At 35.9% G+C, this 14,469-nt stretch overlaps 2 protein-coding genes across 2 annotated transcripts in view; one reads left to right on the top strand and one right to left on the bottom strand.

Annotated features, from left to right (window-relative positions):
• The window catches only part of itprid2 (ITPR interacting domain containing 2), a 40,283-nt gene extending 30,968 nt beyond the window's left edge, over positions 1 to 9,315 (bottom strand). The window contains exon 1 of the mRNA XM_073845108.1: positions 8,973 to 9,315. Coding sequence (XP_073701209.1) covers positions 8,973 to 9,315 — 343 coding nt within the window. The remainder of the gene's footprint in view (positions 1 to 8,972) is intronic.
• On the top strand, positions 9,180 to 12,454 carry neurod1 (neuronal differentiation 1). Its single transcript, XM_073846270.1, has 2 exons — positions 9,180 to 9,339; positions 10,378 to 12,454. Exon 2 carries the CDS (start codon positions 10,387 to 10,389, stop codon positions 11,434 to 11,436), a length of 1,050 nt encoding a protein of 349 aa, XP_073702371.1. The 5' UTR covers positions 9,180 to 9,339; positions 10,378 to 10,386; the 3' UTR covers positions 11,437 to 12,454.
• Positions 12,455 to 14,469: the final 2,015 nt, after the last annotated feature.

Below are 14,469 nucleotides of genomic sequence, written 5' to 3'. Positions count from 1 at the left end.
AAAAAAAAATACAATTTATTAACCTCAAATGGTTGTCTTGTCTAGCTCTGTGTGTACTCTGTGTAGAGGTTAAAAATTATATAAATCGTAAATGTTTTTAGAAAATAACCAATCGTTTCGCTAGATATGACCCTTCTTCCTCGGCTGGGATCATTTAGAGCCCTTTGAAGCTGCATTTAAACTGCATTTTGGATGACAAGGGGGTAAGTACATTATCTGTAAATTTTTGTTCTGAAAGTGAACTAGTCCTTTAAGTGCTTAAGATGTGTCAATGACAGTTATATGAAATGAATGTCAGCATATGAAAATTTTCAACCCAATATCTGACAACATTACAGACTGGTGAAAGTAGGCCATTTCAAAATATACTTTACCAAATAATTTTTACAATATGTAAAACTGTAGGTAGTTCTAAGATAATTTCCCACAGATATAAAATTTTAAATGCTCTGCATGTTTTGTTTTACTGAGATGGTCCACCTTCAAAAGAAGTTTGAGAATCACTAGTCCAAAAAACCTAAGCTTCTCCTTACACAAAGCATCAAAGGAAATACATTTTGTCATCTGGGATGGTCAGCATAACATAAACACAGACGTAAAACCTAGCAATTCAAGTGAGAGCTTTGGGTGGCCCTAAATGAGTTCTTCATACTTTGTTTAAGTGATCTAGCCTGATTAGTAATGCATCAAGAATGCAAAAAGCAAGATACTATCAACTTTGAAAAGCATGTCATTATCTCTCCAATAAACGTCACAAAAGCTTTAGCAAATCAAAAGTATATAATAAGGCTATAAACTGTACAGTTGGTCGCTTTCCAGACGTAAGCAAGTGGGTGAAGCAGGTGACACGGACATGACCTACTATCATATCCTTGATAATCATTGGCATTCAAGAAAAAAGGGAAAGAAGATAAGAAAAAAAAAAAAGTAATTGTAATGTCATCCGTTTGGTTACAAAACTCTTTCCACGAACCTAAAAGCCCATTCATCACATCGCAAAACTTCCCTTCATTTTGCTTTTCCAAAATATGAATACTAATAATCTGTTTCAGTCACACGGGCATGCAAAACAACTCAATTAGACTCTGTAAATACACTTTTGAAATGAACGCCCGCGTTGTGAAACGCCATATTACGCTGTAAACTAACACGAGCAGTTAAATGTCTGTATTTCAGTGCGCATCTGCGCGTTAAACCACTTCAATCCAGCAACCAACACACGAGACCGCGCAAGAGTCAAAACAAACACTGGAGAAAGCAACTGTACCAGCTCTAAAATAGCAGAAAAACACATCTTACCATCTCAACAGGACGTGATGATGATCGCACGCTGATACTGTAGTTAGAAGTATCTAGTGCACTGAATCATCTGCCAAAACTATTCCAAAACTTCAAGTACAATGCTTCCGCTTCCGGAAAAAAGAGTGAAAAGTAACAACATGGGCGAGACAGAGCCCAAAAATACGCCTGGCCTGAAACCTGCTGGAAGAAAATATGCAGTGCACCATTCCTACCTGATCCAAAACTGTCAGACTGGGCTGCGTTTCCCAAAAGCATCGTAAGCTTAAGTTGATCGTAGCTTCATTGGTTTCAATGGGTCTACGATGTACTTAAGCTTACGATGCTTTTGGGAAACGCAGCCCTGGACGTTTAATGTGAAGTCTGAAAAAAGCATGGCGAACAAACTATTTTCACTCTAGTAAATGTCGCAATTGTCAAAAAGACAATACAGATAATACATTGAACTAAACGTGAAAATTTGAAGTAGAAAGACTGAAATAGAACGTTCTTGTAAAACATACTCCAATAATCTTTGTTTTATTTACAACTTTGAAAACATACACTACCAGTCAAACGATTTTTAATGTTTTTTACTGACCAAGCCTGCATTTATTTGATCCAAAGTACAGCAAAAACAGTACAATTTTGAAATATTTTTACTATTTAAAAAAACAGTTTTCTATTTGAATATATTTTAAAACGTAATTTATTTCTGATTTCAAAGCTGAATTTTTAGCATCATTACTCCAGTCATATGATCCTTCAGAAATCATTCTAATATTCTGATTTGCTGATCAAAAATGTATTATTATGTTGAAAAAAGCTGAGTAGAATTTTTTCAGGTTTCTTTAATGAATAGAAAGTTCAGAAGAACAGCATTTATCTGAAATAGAAGCTTTTGTAACATTATAAATGAAAAAAAAAACACTTTTTATCAATTTAAAGCATCCTTAATAAAAAACAAATCAATTTCTATAATTTCTTTCCCAAAAAATAAAAAGTGTTTTTTATTTTAAATAGTATAGTGTATAATGTTACAAAAGCTTTTTATTTCAGATAAATGCTGGTCTTTGGATCTTTATCAAAGAATTAATAAATAAATAAATAAATACTCAACTGTTTTTAATATTGATAATAATAAACATAATAATAATAAATGTTTCTTGAACAGCAAATCAGCATATTAGATTTCTGAAGGATCACGCGACACTGAAGAATGGAGTAATGTGATGAAAATGTAGCTTTGATCGCAGGAATAAATTACATTTTAAAATATATTTATATAGAAAGCAGTTATTTTAAATAGTAAAAATATTTCAAAATGTTACTGTTTTTGCTGTACTTTGGATCAAATAAATGCAGGCTTGGTGAGCACAAGGAATTTCTTTAAAAAACATTAAAAATCTTACTGTTCAAAAACTTTTGACTGGTACACTGTAAAACGTTTTCACCAGTTTCAACTTAAAAACTCCAGTTTAGCAGCTGCTTTAACATTTTAAGTTAAATCAACTTAAAACTACAAGTCATTTTAACTCATTTTATTGTAGTGAGTTGAAATGTTTTTAAGTTGAAGCTGTGGATAACATTTTACAGTGTAGTGTCTGTTTTCTAAAAATGTATGACTATAATACATTTTTACCATGATTTACAATTCAGTATAACAAGAGTTTATATATCAAACATCTTGTCAGGCTTATTTAGTACAAGAATCATTGGATTAAATTAAAAGACTAAGATTTAAGGAGATTTAAGGATCACAGTGCAGTATATTTTAATAAGTACAGGTATGAATAAGTATTTTATGTTACTCTGAATGACAATGGAACATTATTTCATCTATATTTTGATATTTTGTTTTCAAAAAAAGGTATTTGAAACATTAAATATACTGCCTACACTCTTAAAACTAAAGGTGCTTCACGATGCCATAGAAAAAAACGTTTTTGTCTAAATGGTTCCATAAAAAACCTTAGACATGTGAAGAACCTTTCTGTTTCACAAAAGGTTCTTTGTGGCGAAAGAAGGTTCTTCAGATTATAAAAAGGTAAGAAAGAAATGGTTCTTAAAAGAACCTTTGACTGAATGGTTCTTTGTGGAACCAAAAATGGTTCTTCTACGGCATCGCTTGAAGAACCTTTTAAAACACCTTTATTTTTAAGAGTGTATGTCACGTGAATATTCTGTGAGATTATAATTTTACTCTTCTAGTCCTACATCCACAAATAACTGCAAAATAACTCTAAAATAATGAATGTAAGTAAAAAGTCTGAGCTGTTTGGATGTTGATTAGCTGTTTAACAAGATCCCCATAAGGATAAACAAAGTAAAGCTATCTTTATGAGAAAGTACATGAAACCTTTAATGTCATACAGCCAACAACAGATGTCTGAGAACCTACTCATCAGCTGAAAAGGAAGTTACATCAGTGAGCAAGGTGAGGAAGTGGTTAACCGACTAATCCATCTGTGTTGAAGCACCTGTGATAGACGTCTAACCATGAAACTTTAAAACCACAATTTATCTTATTCACCATCCTGGATGATGGTCAGAGTATAAAATATATTGCTGAAAACGAGGCAGCTGATTTACAACATCCCTCGAGCTGTAGTAAGAGCTATTTGCCAACAGAATAACACTCTACGCTGTTTCCAGAAGGGGAAAGGTTTTAAACAGACATATATTAAACCATCCGTAATGTAGTTATTTCAGTTAGGTGCTCCAGAATAATTCACAAGAAATGATTAATAAAAAAATAAGACTGCTGAAACAAACAGGCAAAACTGACGCAATTGCTAATTCAATTCAATTGTATTGCCAACATTTCTCAGTGGAATCTTAATTACGGTTCTTTTGCCATAAAACAGATGGGAAGAGGTATTGTGTTCATGTTATTACCCAGTGGATAGTTACAACTTGATTTATGGACCACTGTCAGTATTTCTGAAGCAATGTATCTCAGAGGTGCACAACAATGGTTATCCCTTTGATATTATGAACCCTTAATGCTTCCAAATATGATATATGAGTAGGCCATATTATCTGCCCCCCTAAAAACACAATATACTTTAGTATTTGATAAGTAGAATTTACAGTGCTGGATAAGTTTCTTAAATGCAAGATAAACAGTATTCATGGAAAAGAGCAACATATGCTATAAAACTGCAGAACTGTGTGAGCTTGCTAGAATTTTTGGTTAGCCCAAATAATGCTGATGACCTTTAAAATTTTGCTTGTGAAGTAAAAGCACGGTAGTTTATTTAACAGTGATATTATTGAGGTAGGAGAGGCCCAGGCCCAGGTTGTCACACAGAGAATACACCTATGTTTTAATGACTTTAGTAAGGTGTTTTTAACAGCTGCTGCATGAATAAACCTTCGAAATGTATTTTCAGGACAAAGTATTTTTAGGACTATCTTTTATAAGGAAATGTATTATACAAATGATATTATATATAATACAGTTGAGGTCAAAAGTTTACATACACCTTACAGAATCTGCAAAATGTTAATTGTTTTACCAAAATAAGAGGAATCATACAAAATGCACGTTTTTTTTTATTTAGTACTGACCTGAATAAAATATTTAAAAGATGTTTACATGGTCCATGAGAGAAAATAATAGCTGAATTTCTATAAATGACCCTGTTCAAAAGTTTACATACATTGGATTCTTAACACTATGTTGTCACCTGAATGATCCACAGCTTTTTTTGTTTAGTGATAGTTGTTCATGAGTCCTTTTTTTGTCCTAAACAGTTAAACTGCCTGCTGTTCTTCAGAAAAATCCTCAGTGTCCCACAAATTCTTTGGTTTTTCAGTATTTTTGTGTGTTTTGACAAATTCCAACAATGACTGTATGATTTTGCGATCCATCTTTTCACACTGAGGACAACCGAGGGACTCAAATGCAACTATTACAGAAGGTTTAAATGCTCACTGAGACTCCAGAAGAAGAAACAATGCATTAAGAGCCAGGGGTGTAAACTTTTGAACAAAATTAAGATGTGTACATTTTTCATGTTTTGCCTAAATATCTTTTTTTTTTCATTTAGTACTGCCTTTCAGAAGCTACAGAAGATACTTACATGTTTCCCAGAGGACAAAATACGCTAAATTTAAGCTCATATGAGTCACTCAGTTGTCTTCAGTGTGAAAAAAGATCTCAAAATCATACAGTAAGTGTTGGAAAGGGTTCAAATACACAAAAATGCTGAAAGACCAAAGAATTTGTGGAACCTGAAGGATTTTTCTGAAGTACAGCGAGCAATTTAAAATATATATATATATATATTAGTGTTTGTTTTGACTCAGAGTATTAGGAATCAAAGGGATATAAACTTTTGAATGGGGTCATTTTTATAAATTCAACTATTATCTTGTCTTATAGACTATATGTAAATTTATTAGGTGAATATCTTATTCAGTTCAATACTAAATAAAAATAACATGCATTTTGTATGATCCCTCTTATTTTGGCAAAATAATTAACTTTTACAGATTCTGCACGGTGTATGTAAACTTTTGACCTCAACTGTATATCAGTATATTTCATGAATTTTTACATTTTAATTGAACATTAATTTAAAAACAAAAAAAGAGAACATACACGTTTTGCTAGAATTTTTCACATTTAATTCAGTGTACTAACTTGCCGTTTTTTTTTTTTTTTTCTTCAGTGTAGCTTCTCCATTTAATCAGAAGATGGCGCTCCTGACCATGATTAGACTCTTTAGACTCGTCGCTGAAGCTTCGGATCTAATAAACAGGGTTCCTGTGAACTGAGGATTCAAGTGAATAGTGAATACCTATACCGGTATATTAAACGCAAAATGCATTGACTACTAAGCATTTTAAATAATATGACATATTTACAGTACATTCAATTATAAAAGGTGAATGCCAACGTTTGCATGTTTGTTTGTTTTTACACCTAATGCACTGGAAATTAATTTAACAAATGCTTGCAAAATAAAATATTCGCAGCATTTCGTAAAAATAATATGTCAAAATCGGTGCAAAAACATTTGATTTTATTAAACAAGAATGCAAACGTTATAAGATTTGTATTTTATACACAATCACTTTTAATACAAGTAGCCTATAATTTCATCAGAAAAGATCATTAGTTGTAAATAGGTGAATATATTAATATATTTACGTACATGATCTACTGATGTTTTTTTTAATTAAGCTTTAAATATAGCATTAACGACTTGTTAAAGGAAATTATTTTACCCGTGTTAGCAATTTATTTTCTTGTTAAATGCGTGTGAATTGCATTGCTGTTGAAGCCAGCATCAGACCGCCTCGAGAGGCCGCACTGGCCCCATATGCAGCAGGTGGCCTTACCTGCAACCCAAACGAGCCCTTGAACTAGAGAAACACAGAATCCACAGAGCTGCACAGATGGGTCACCAGCCAAAACGAGTGCCTCTGCATGATTTATTGCGCCAAAATACCACAGAACTAATCAGCGGACAAACTAATTAATACAAATCTGCATTTTTGCATAAGTAATTAGAGCAACTCGCACTGAAATAAGAGATAGGGATTTATTCAGTCGGGAGAGCCATTCAAGCTGAGAGAAAGAGAGATTTGGTTTAGATCGCAGAAAGGAAAGGTCTGTTGGTTTAAGCAGAGGGCGTTAAAGGTCAAATAATTAATAAATATCAGTGGCGTGACCTCATATTGTGTTGTGTTAAGAGCGGAAGCTTACAGGAAGCGTTTAAGAAAGCTTACAGGAAGCGACCTACTTCTGTTCCTGTTGTATGGGTACTTAAAATTATGATTTATTTTTTATTATAGCATAAGTGGCCTTTGTTTTTCAAGTTAAAATACAAGTTAGTTTTACATCGACAAACAAATAAACATATAAATAGTAGGCTATCTTTGAGATAGTTGACTTGGTTAATTGTGCTAAGAACGCCAAACGAACTAGAACGATTGATTACGATTTTTGACGAAGTCGATCGTCTCAAAGTGATTGAATTATGACTGAAATAAAATTATAACCCCGAATATATTATTTTACATATCAATTCAAGGAATTATTTAAACTTTAGCTTTATTAATTCGCCTCACTATTAAGCCTCAAAAAAAAAAAAAAATACAAATAGGCTATCAGTCAGCGCTTTATAATACCACATAATAGCGCCAATGTGTGGGATGCCGAAGAAAAGAGAAATGCAAACGCATGAACTAAATGCGACACAAGTCCACTGAGTTGCTGTCAGTGGTGCTGAAATCACTCTCCTCACATCTCTTGGTTTGCATGGCAACAAGGGAGATATACACAGGCAAACAGACGGCTTCCTTACGGACCTTTGACCGACACAAACTTGTCGATTTTTATGAGAAAGATTAGCAGCACTCAGAGCCCATGAGTGTCCGCGGACACTTCACGGTTACCTGGTTATCAAATGTCTGCGGTAGGCCATTAACAGATGTCAGGAGAGATAAGCACAGATAAGCAAACAATGGAAATGAAATATTTTCCACGCATGAACAAACAGCATGGGAGGACAGAGAGACGACGTGCTCAACTCAGACTTGCACTTTCTTATCGAAACAAATGTTAAAACCTGCAAAAGTATTTGATACGCTCTTATGAAAAGATCATTTCTGATTTTAATAATTTCTGTATATGTTCGGTGGTCTGATTTTAAGGTCATTTTCTGAACTGATTCTAATGCAAAAATAAATTGCATACACATTTAAAAATAAAGGTTCTTTATTGGCATCGATGGTTCCAAAAAGAACCTTGAACATCCATGGAACCTTTCAAATGCAGAAAAGGTTATTAATAGTGGGAAAAGATTCTTTCTGTTCACTGAAAGGTTCTTTGGGAAACCGAAAATGCTTCTTCACTGCAAAAACACCCCATTGGAGTCTTTTTTTAAATAACATTTTAGACAAAGCCAGTAAATACACTATTAATTGAGACATGATTAGATCATGCACTCACTTTTTATAGTGTTACTTGTTAGGCGTTTTCCTGTTGATATTAAATAATTCTAGAAAAAATGATAATAGTCCACTCCACATGCGTTTAAATGCCATTGTCTATAGTTATTCCCTCATTTATGTTCTCGCCTTTTCAACGGTCATCACATTGGTCTATCTTTTTTTTAGGGGGGTTGGAAGGGCAATGATATTAAATTGAATAGAAAACAGCAGATTTCGGACGTTGGATCAGGTTAGTGAGCCGTGAAACAGGCTTTTTGTCAGTGCGTGTGCGACTCGCGTGCCGACCGACCAGCGATGAAAAGAGGGGGACTCATTACCGGGGTCTTGAGCCAGACTTTGCAATTACTGTTTACAATCAATATCACAAGACATTTGCAAAAGATTAGCGACAAATCCCCTAACCACCCAAACAAACCACTTTTCTGAAAAATCACATTTTTAGCCTTTATAAAATTCGATTTTGTTTCAAATAGGCTTATAAGTGAAATAATTATTTTAATTCTAAGACAAACAATTATTATTATTAATGTAGGGGCATTTGTATTATTTTAGACAGGACCGATTTCCACTGAGTGACAAAACCTACTGAGTGATTATGAGCTAATTTATGGACACGCATAAAGAATTGTCCGCATTAAGACAACGGGATGTAGCTAAAGAAAGAGCCGGTCGTGATTGAATGTGTCCCACGCTTGAAAGGGTTAATCCATCCTGCGGGTACAAACAGGTCCACGGAGTCTCTAACTGGCGACAGATGGCCACTTTCTTTCGGCCACAAAGGGACGGAATACGGAGCTCTGGCGAATACAAATGGAAGAGATCACGTGACGCTTGAGGCCGTTTTCCTGACGTAGTCGGCCATATGGCGCGTGCCGGGGGAAGGGGCGGGGCCAGATGCCAATCACGGGCGCAGGGTGGGACTGTAGAGGCAGCCACAGACAGACATCCACTCGCATCTTCCAGCATCAGCAGCACCGCTATATAACCAGAGCATCCCATCGGCGCAGCCACATTAGGCTTCAATCCGCAGGACTTCCCACACCACCACGAGGGGCATGAAACTATCATAACAAGACATTCAACAAATCCTAGGTATGCCATGTTTCTCTCTTTTAATACTAGATGTATTTCTTATATTTATGCTGAACTGACAAATAGCTCGAGATCTTTCAGATCATTCTTATGTTGTTGTGGTAAACTCAGACGTTCAATTATAAACGGCATTTATTTTGCATATAGCTGATCCACTATAGTGAAGCATACAATTTGTAAAAACCTATAAAACTGAATGCGTAAATTAATTGTTACATTAAATAGTGAAACAGTGTCAACTTGCAATGACAAGTTAATTGCGCTTTTGAGTAAAACAAATTGATGCTGTTAACATAATGAAAACATTTTTGCCGTGCAATTATACGAATATTTTTTCTGTCTAAGGGACTAATCAATACTTTCTACAATCTTACTGTTTAAACTTCTGATAAACTGTACAATACTTGCTTTACGAATAAAATTCAAAGATAGTTATATCTTTCTGTTCTGTATCGTTAAGCAGGAAAGCAAAGCCAATTTACTAATTTGCTCCAAATCTAACCAGAAATTAGATTTTGTTTCTGAATACCTATAGAATAAATAGACCTACACACTTAAAAATAAAGGTTCTTTATCGGCATCAATGGTTCCATGAAGAACTTTTACCATCCATTGAACCTTTTCATTCCACAAAAGGTTCTTTATAGTGGAAAAGTGTTCTTTAGATTTTCAAAACGTTCTTCACACTAAGAAAAAAATGTTAGAACTGTTCACTTAACGTTTTTTGGGGGGGATCCCAAAACTGGTTCTTCTATGGCATCGCTGTGAAACCCCCTATTTGGAACCTTTATTTTTAAGAGTGTATTCCTTATTAAATTCCTTCATGCTTTATTTCAAAATGAACAACAAGGGTTCTATCTGATTAGGAAACACTGATGATGTTACATAACAAAGCTGCATAAAGTAAGCAGCTGTGATTCATCCACAGGTCATGTGTTGTTGCATTTTGGATGCGCAGCGTAGTGGTTGCATGGCTCTCATTTATACAGCCAAATGTGATTGAATCAAAGTTTAAAGGCTTTATTTATCGCTTTGCAGAGTTCCAACATGACGAAATCTTACACTGAGGAAAGCATGATGCTGGAGTCGCAACCCAGCGCGAACTGGACCGACAAGTGTCACAGCAGCTCGCAAGACGAGCGAGACGTGGAGAACACCAGCGTGCCCATGCTCAAGGATATGGAGGACGATGACGACGTGGAACTCAACCGCCTCGAGGATGAGGACGACGAGGAGGAAGAAGAGGAGGAGGAAGACGGCGATGACACCAAGCCGAAAAGACGAGGACCCAAGAAGAAGAAGATGACCAAGGCGCGTCTGCAGAGGTTCAAGATGAGGCGCATGAAGGCGAACGCCCGGGAGAGGAACCGCATGCACGGCCTCAACGACGCGCTGGAGAGCCTGCGCAAAGTTGTGCCGTGCTACTCCAAAACGCAGAAGCTCTCCAAGATCGAGACGCTCCGACTGGCCAAAAACTACATCTGGGCGCTTTCGGAAATCCTGAGGTCGGGCAAAAGCCCGGATCTGATGTCTTTCGTGCAGGCCTTGTGCAAGGGCTTGTCCCAGCCCACGACCAATTTGGTCGCGGGGTGCCTCCAGCTGAACCCCAGAACTTTTCTCCCCGAGCAGAGCCAGGAGATGCCCCCTCATATGCAAACAGCAAGTGCTTCCTTTTCCGCTCTTCCCTACTCGTACCAGACGCCCGGTCTTCCCAGCCCTCCGTACGGTACAATGGACAGCTCTCACATCTTTCACGTCAAGCCGCACGCGTACGGGAGCGCACTGGAGCCGTTCTTTGAAACCGCGCTCACAGACTGCACCAGTCCCTCGTTTGACGGACCCCTTAGCCCGCCTTTGAGCGTCAACGGGAACTTTTCGTTCAAACACGAGTCCTCGTCGGAATTCGAGAAGAACTACGCCTTTACCATGCACTATCAGGCGGCGGGTTTGGCCGGCGCGCAGGGACACGCGTCGCTTTACGCGGGCTCCACGCAGCGCTGTGATATACCCATGGAGAACATTATGTCGTACGAAGGGCACTCGCACCACGAGCGGGTCATGAACGCCCAGCTCAACGCGATATTTCACGATTCGTGATTCTAACGGACATTTGTGAGACTGCTCGATGCGGTATTCTGTTATGGCTGATGCAAAAAGAGCAACAACTTTATATGCTTAATCTTATGTACGTATTTATTGTTGTTACTGCCTTTAGGAGAAAAGAGAATTGGTTGATTCTCGTTCACCTTATGTATTGTATTCTATAGCGCTTCTACGTTGCGGTCACACACACAGGTGGGAATAGGCGTGACCTCCTTCAGAATGTGTTAATTATCCATGCTACAAAATCACAAGCAATAATTTGGAAACTATGCAATTTTTAATCCAATACTGGGCCAATTATAGAAATTAATAGAGATTGATATATTTTTCAACCTATTACATTTTACTACTTATCTATCCCATACTGAATTATTTTGTTGTGATTTTGTATAGAATTGTTAATTTTTATAAAGTCAAATCCCTGCACCATTCCATGCAACCCCTCATGTTAATGTTTTATAAAACGAATTTATTTCTTGTTTATACAAAACAGTACTCAATCTAGTAATAACCAGCAGGCAAGTGCTTAAAAATCTGTATTGTTGCCTTAGCAATGAATTACTGTAAAATCATGCGGAGTTGCACAATTCCCATCCTCTCAATCCCGTCTAATGTTACGTTCAATCAGTGATCCTTTGTGGAATTTCGAATTGCTTGAGTGCTGGGGAAAACAAACAAACAAACAAACAAACAAACAAACAAACAAACAAACAAAATCGGTGTTAGAGTCTCAGTGTTGTACATATAAAAGCTTGACTATCACCTTTTAAAACCACCCTGTGTAAAAGCTGATCGAGAGGCCTGTCTTTCTAAGATGGAAAATAAATAATGGACTGAATTAGTCTGCTCTTACTATTCGGGTATTTTCGACTGGAAAATTTATTGGTTGCGAAGAAGGAACAAACAATGAAAAGAGGTTGATTTCAAAGTGATTCTAGTTTTGAGACTGTTGTATGTGTGTATCAGTTCATGATGGAGGTTTAAGAAATAAAACAAATGGTTTTGAATTTAACATCATTATAGTCGTTTATATCAAAGCATTTAGTGATATATGCATCACTCCCAGCCCCTTCAGAATACACATACTTACTCTAATCTGATTAGATATAGATTAAAAAACGAAATGATTCATGTTAGCCTCAAAATAGGCTACAGTATCAAAGGTTTCGTATGATGAATAGCTTGGGCATTTGAAACGCTTGGCTAAATTTTGAAAGTATTAATATGAAATCTCAAGGATATGTGAATTTATGCTCTTGAATATTATTAAACACATATTTTCTGTCTTAAAGGATATTCACAGTTAGTGTGCTTTAACTAACCGTAAGCTGCTGTATTGATTTTGTGCGCAATAAGAGCTTTTTTTTTTTTTACCTAAACGCATTGCCTACAGCTAAAATACATATTAAATCAGAACAGATGAATCCAACGCAGAGCCACGATATAAATGCACATCCCACAGTCTGATATTATCCAGGTTTATTTTAAACTCAACAGGAGTAAAAAAATCTTCTTAAAATAACATGACATGCAGCACCACGAAATGTCGGTGAATAGCTTAATGTCACCTTCACTTTTGCGCATATCGATACACTTGTAAAAGATTTTCATCTCTAAAAACTATTTGTAATTTCTAAACACACACTATCACCAAATTCCTTTATAAGAAAAATTCACATCATATGTCAGTGTAAATTAATTTGTCCTCGAGTCGTTTATAATCCACAGCTGTTCACGCCACGCCTGCACACAAATCTTCTTAAAATGTATCGGATATTTGTGTTTTATTTGAAGTGCAGAAATGCCTTTGTTCATTATTAAATTAAGTCTAAGTTGTCACAGACGCAAAATAATGAACATTTAAAAAAAAAACATAATGGTGTAAAAGAGAGACTGGCGGGAAAAAAGAGACTGAAATGCCACCGCATATTTTAGATGCGTATGTGAAGATAAAAGTATACAAATACATGCTTTTCACGTTCTATGCCGATGAGGATGAAGGTATTTGAAGATAAAATAATAGGCCATATTATAAATATTATAACATTACAGCAAATCTTGTAAATTCATGTAAATTAGGCACATGTGCGCTGTGTGAAAGATTTTGGAGGCTATACTGGAGCAATATGAGCCATCAAGACTAACATCGTTCTTTAGAAATGTCTTAATTTATACGACTTCGTTGAGATTGTTGCATATTTAGACAAAGCATTCAAAATCATCCAGTATAAAAAGGGGAAACATCCACTGAGAGTTAACTGCTTAGTCTCAGAAGCTTTGGCCACATCCAGGAACTGTCCAAGGTGCTATGTGAGGAACACTTTTCACACCTGTTCACCTAGTGAACATATTTGGTGCTAATTATTTAGCACACCAAATAAACCAGGCATGCAGTCATTAGAATATGGAAACATATTCAGACATGCAAATCTGAAGCAGCCTATGTGCTGACATTAAACATATTTAAATCCTTATAAATTTTGTTACAGAAGTGCCATCAGTGTTTGACAAAACTAAAACATTTTTGTTAACACATTTTCTATTGCAAGCCATCATATATTTAACCCGTATCTATTTTTAGTACTTTTAAAATCAATAAGTAATCTTTTGCTATTAAATTCTATAGAACATTTTTCACATTTTCAGGCCTATTAATTTCAAGCAGGCCAAAGCCTTAAAAGATGCACTTAGAAGTAGTACTACTAACTAGTATGCATTTTTACCACTATTTTTAGTTCTAAATTTCTAGCAGGTTGTTCAGTATTTATCTTTTATGATTTCACTAGTAGGTTTATAACTAACTGTTTATACAAAGAACATTTTGTTACTAGTCTACTAGATACATACATGGATAGTAAGTTTAAAAAGAATACATGTTGTCATAGTATTTCACATTAATACACACTTTTAATGATTAGTTGAAATAGTAATAACACTAAATGCGAGTGAGGGAAGCGCGCGTGCTCGGCTAAAGAAAGCCCAGCGGGCGCGCGCGCTCTGGAGGTGCATGGAGACGAGGAACTTCCT

Source organism: Garra rufa, chromosome 8, assembly GCF_049309525.1.
Source record: "Garra rufa chromosome 8, GarRuf1.0, whole genome shotgun sequence".
In the NCBI taxonomy this organism is placed as follows: Eukaryota; Metazoa; Chordata; class Actinopteri; order Cypriniformes; family Cyprinidae; genus Garra; species Garra rufa.
This window is presented reverse-complemented; position numbering and strand designations above follow the sequence as displayed.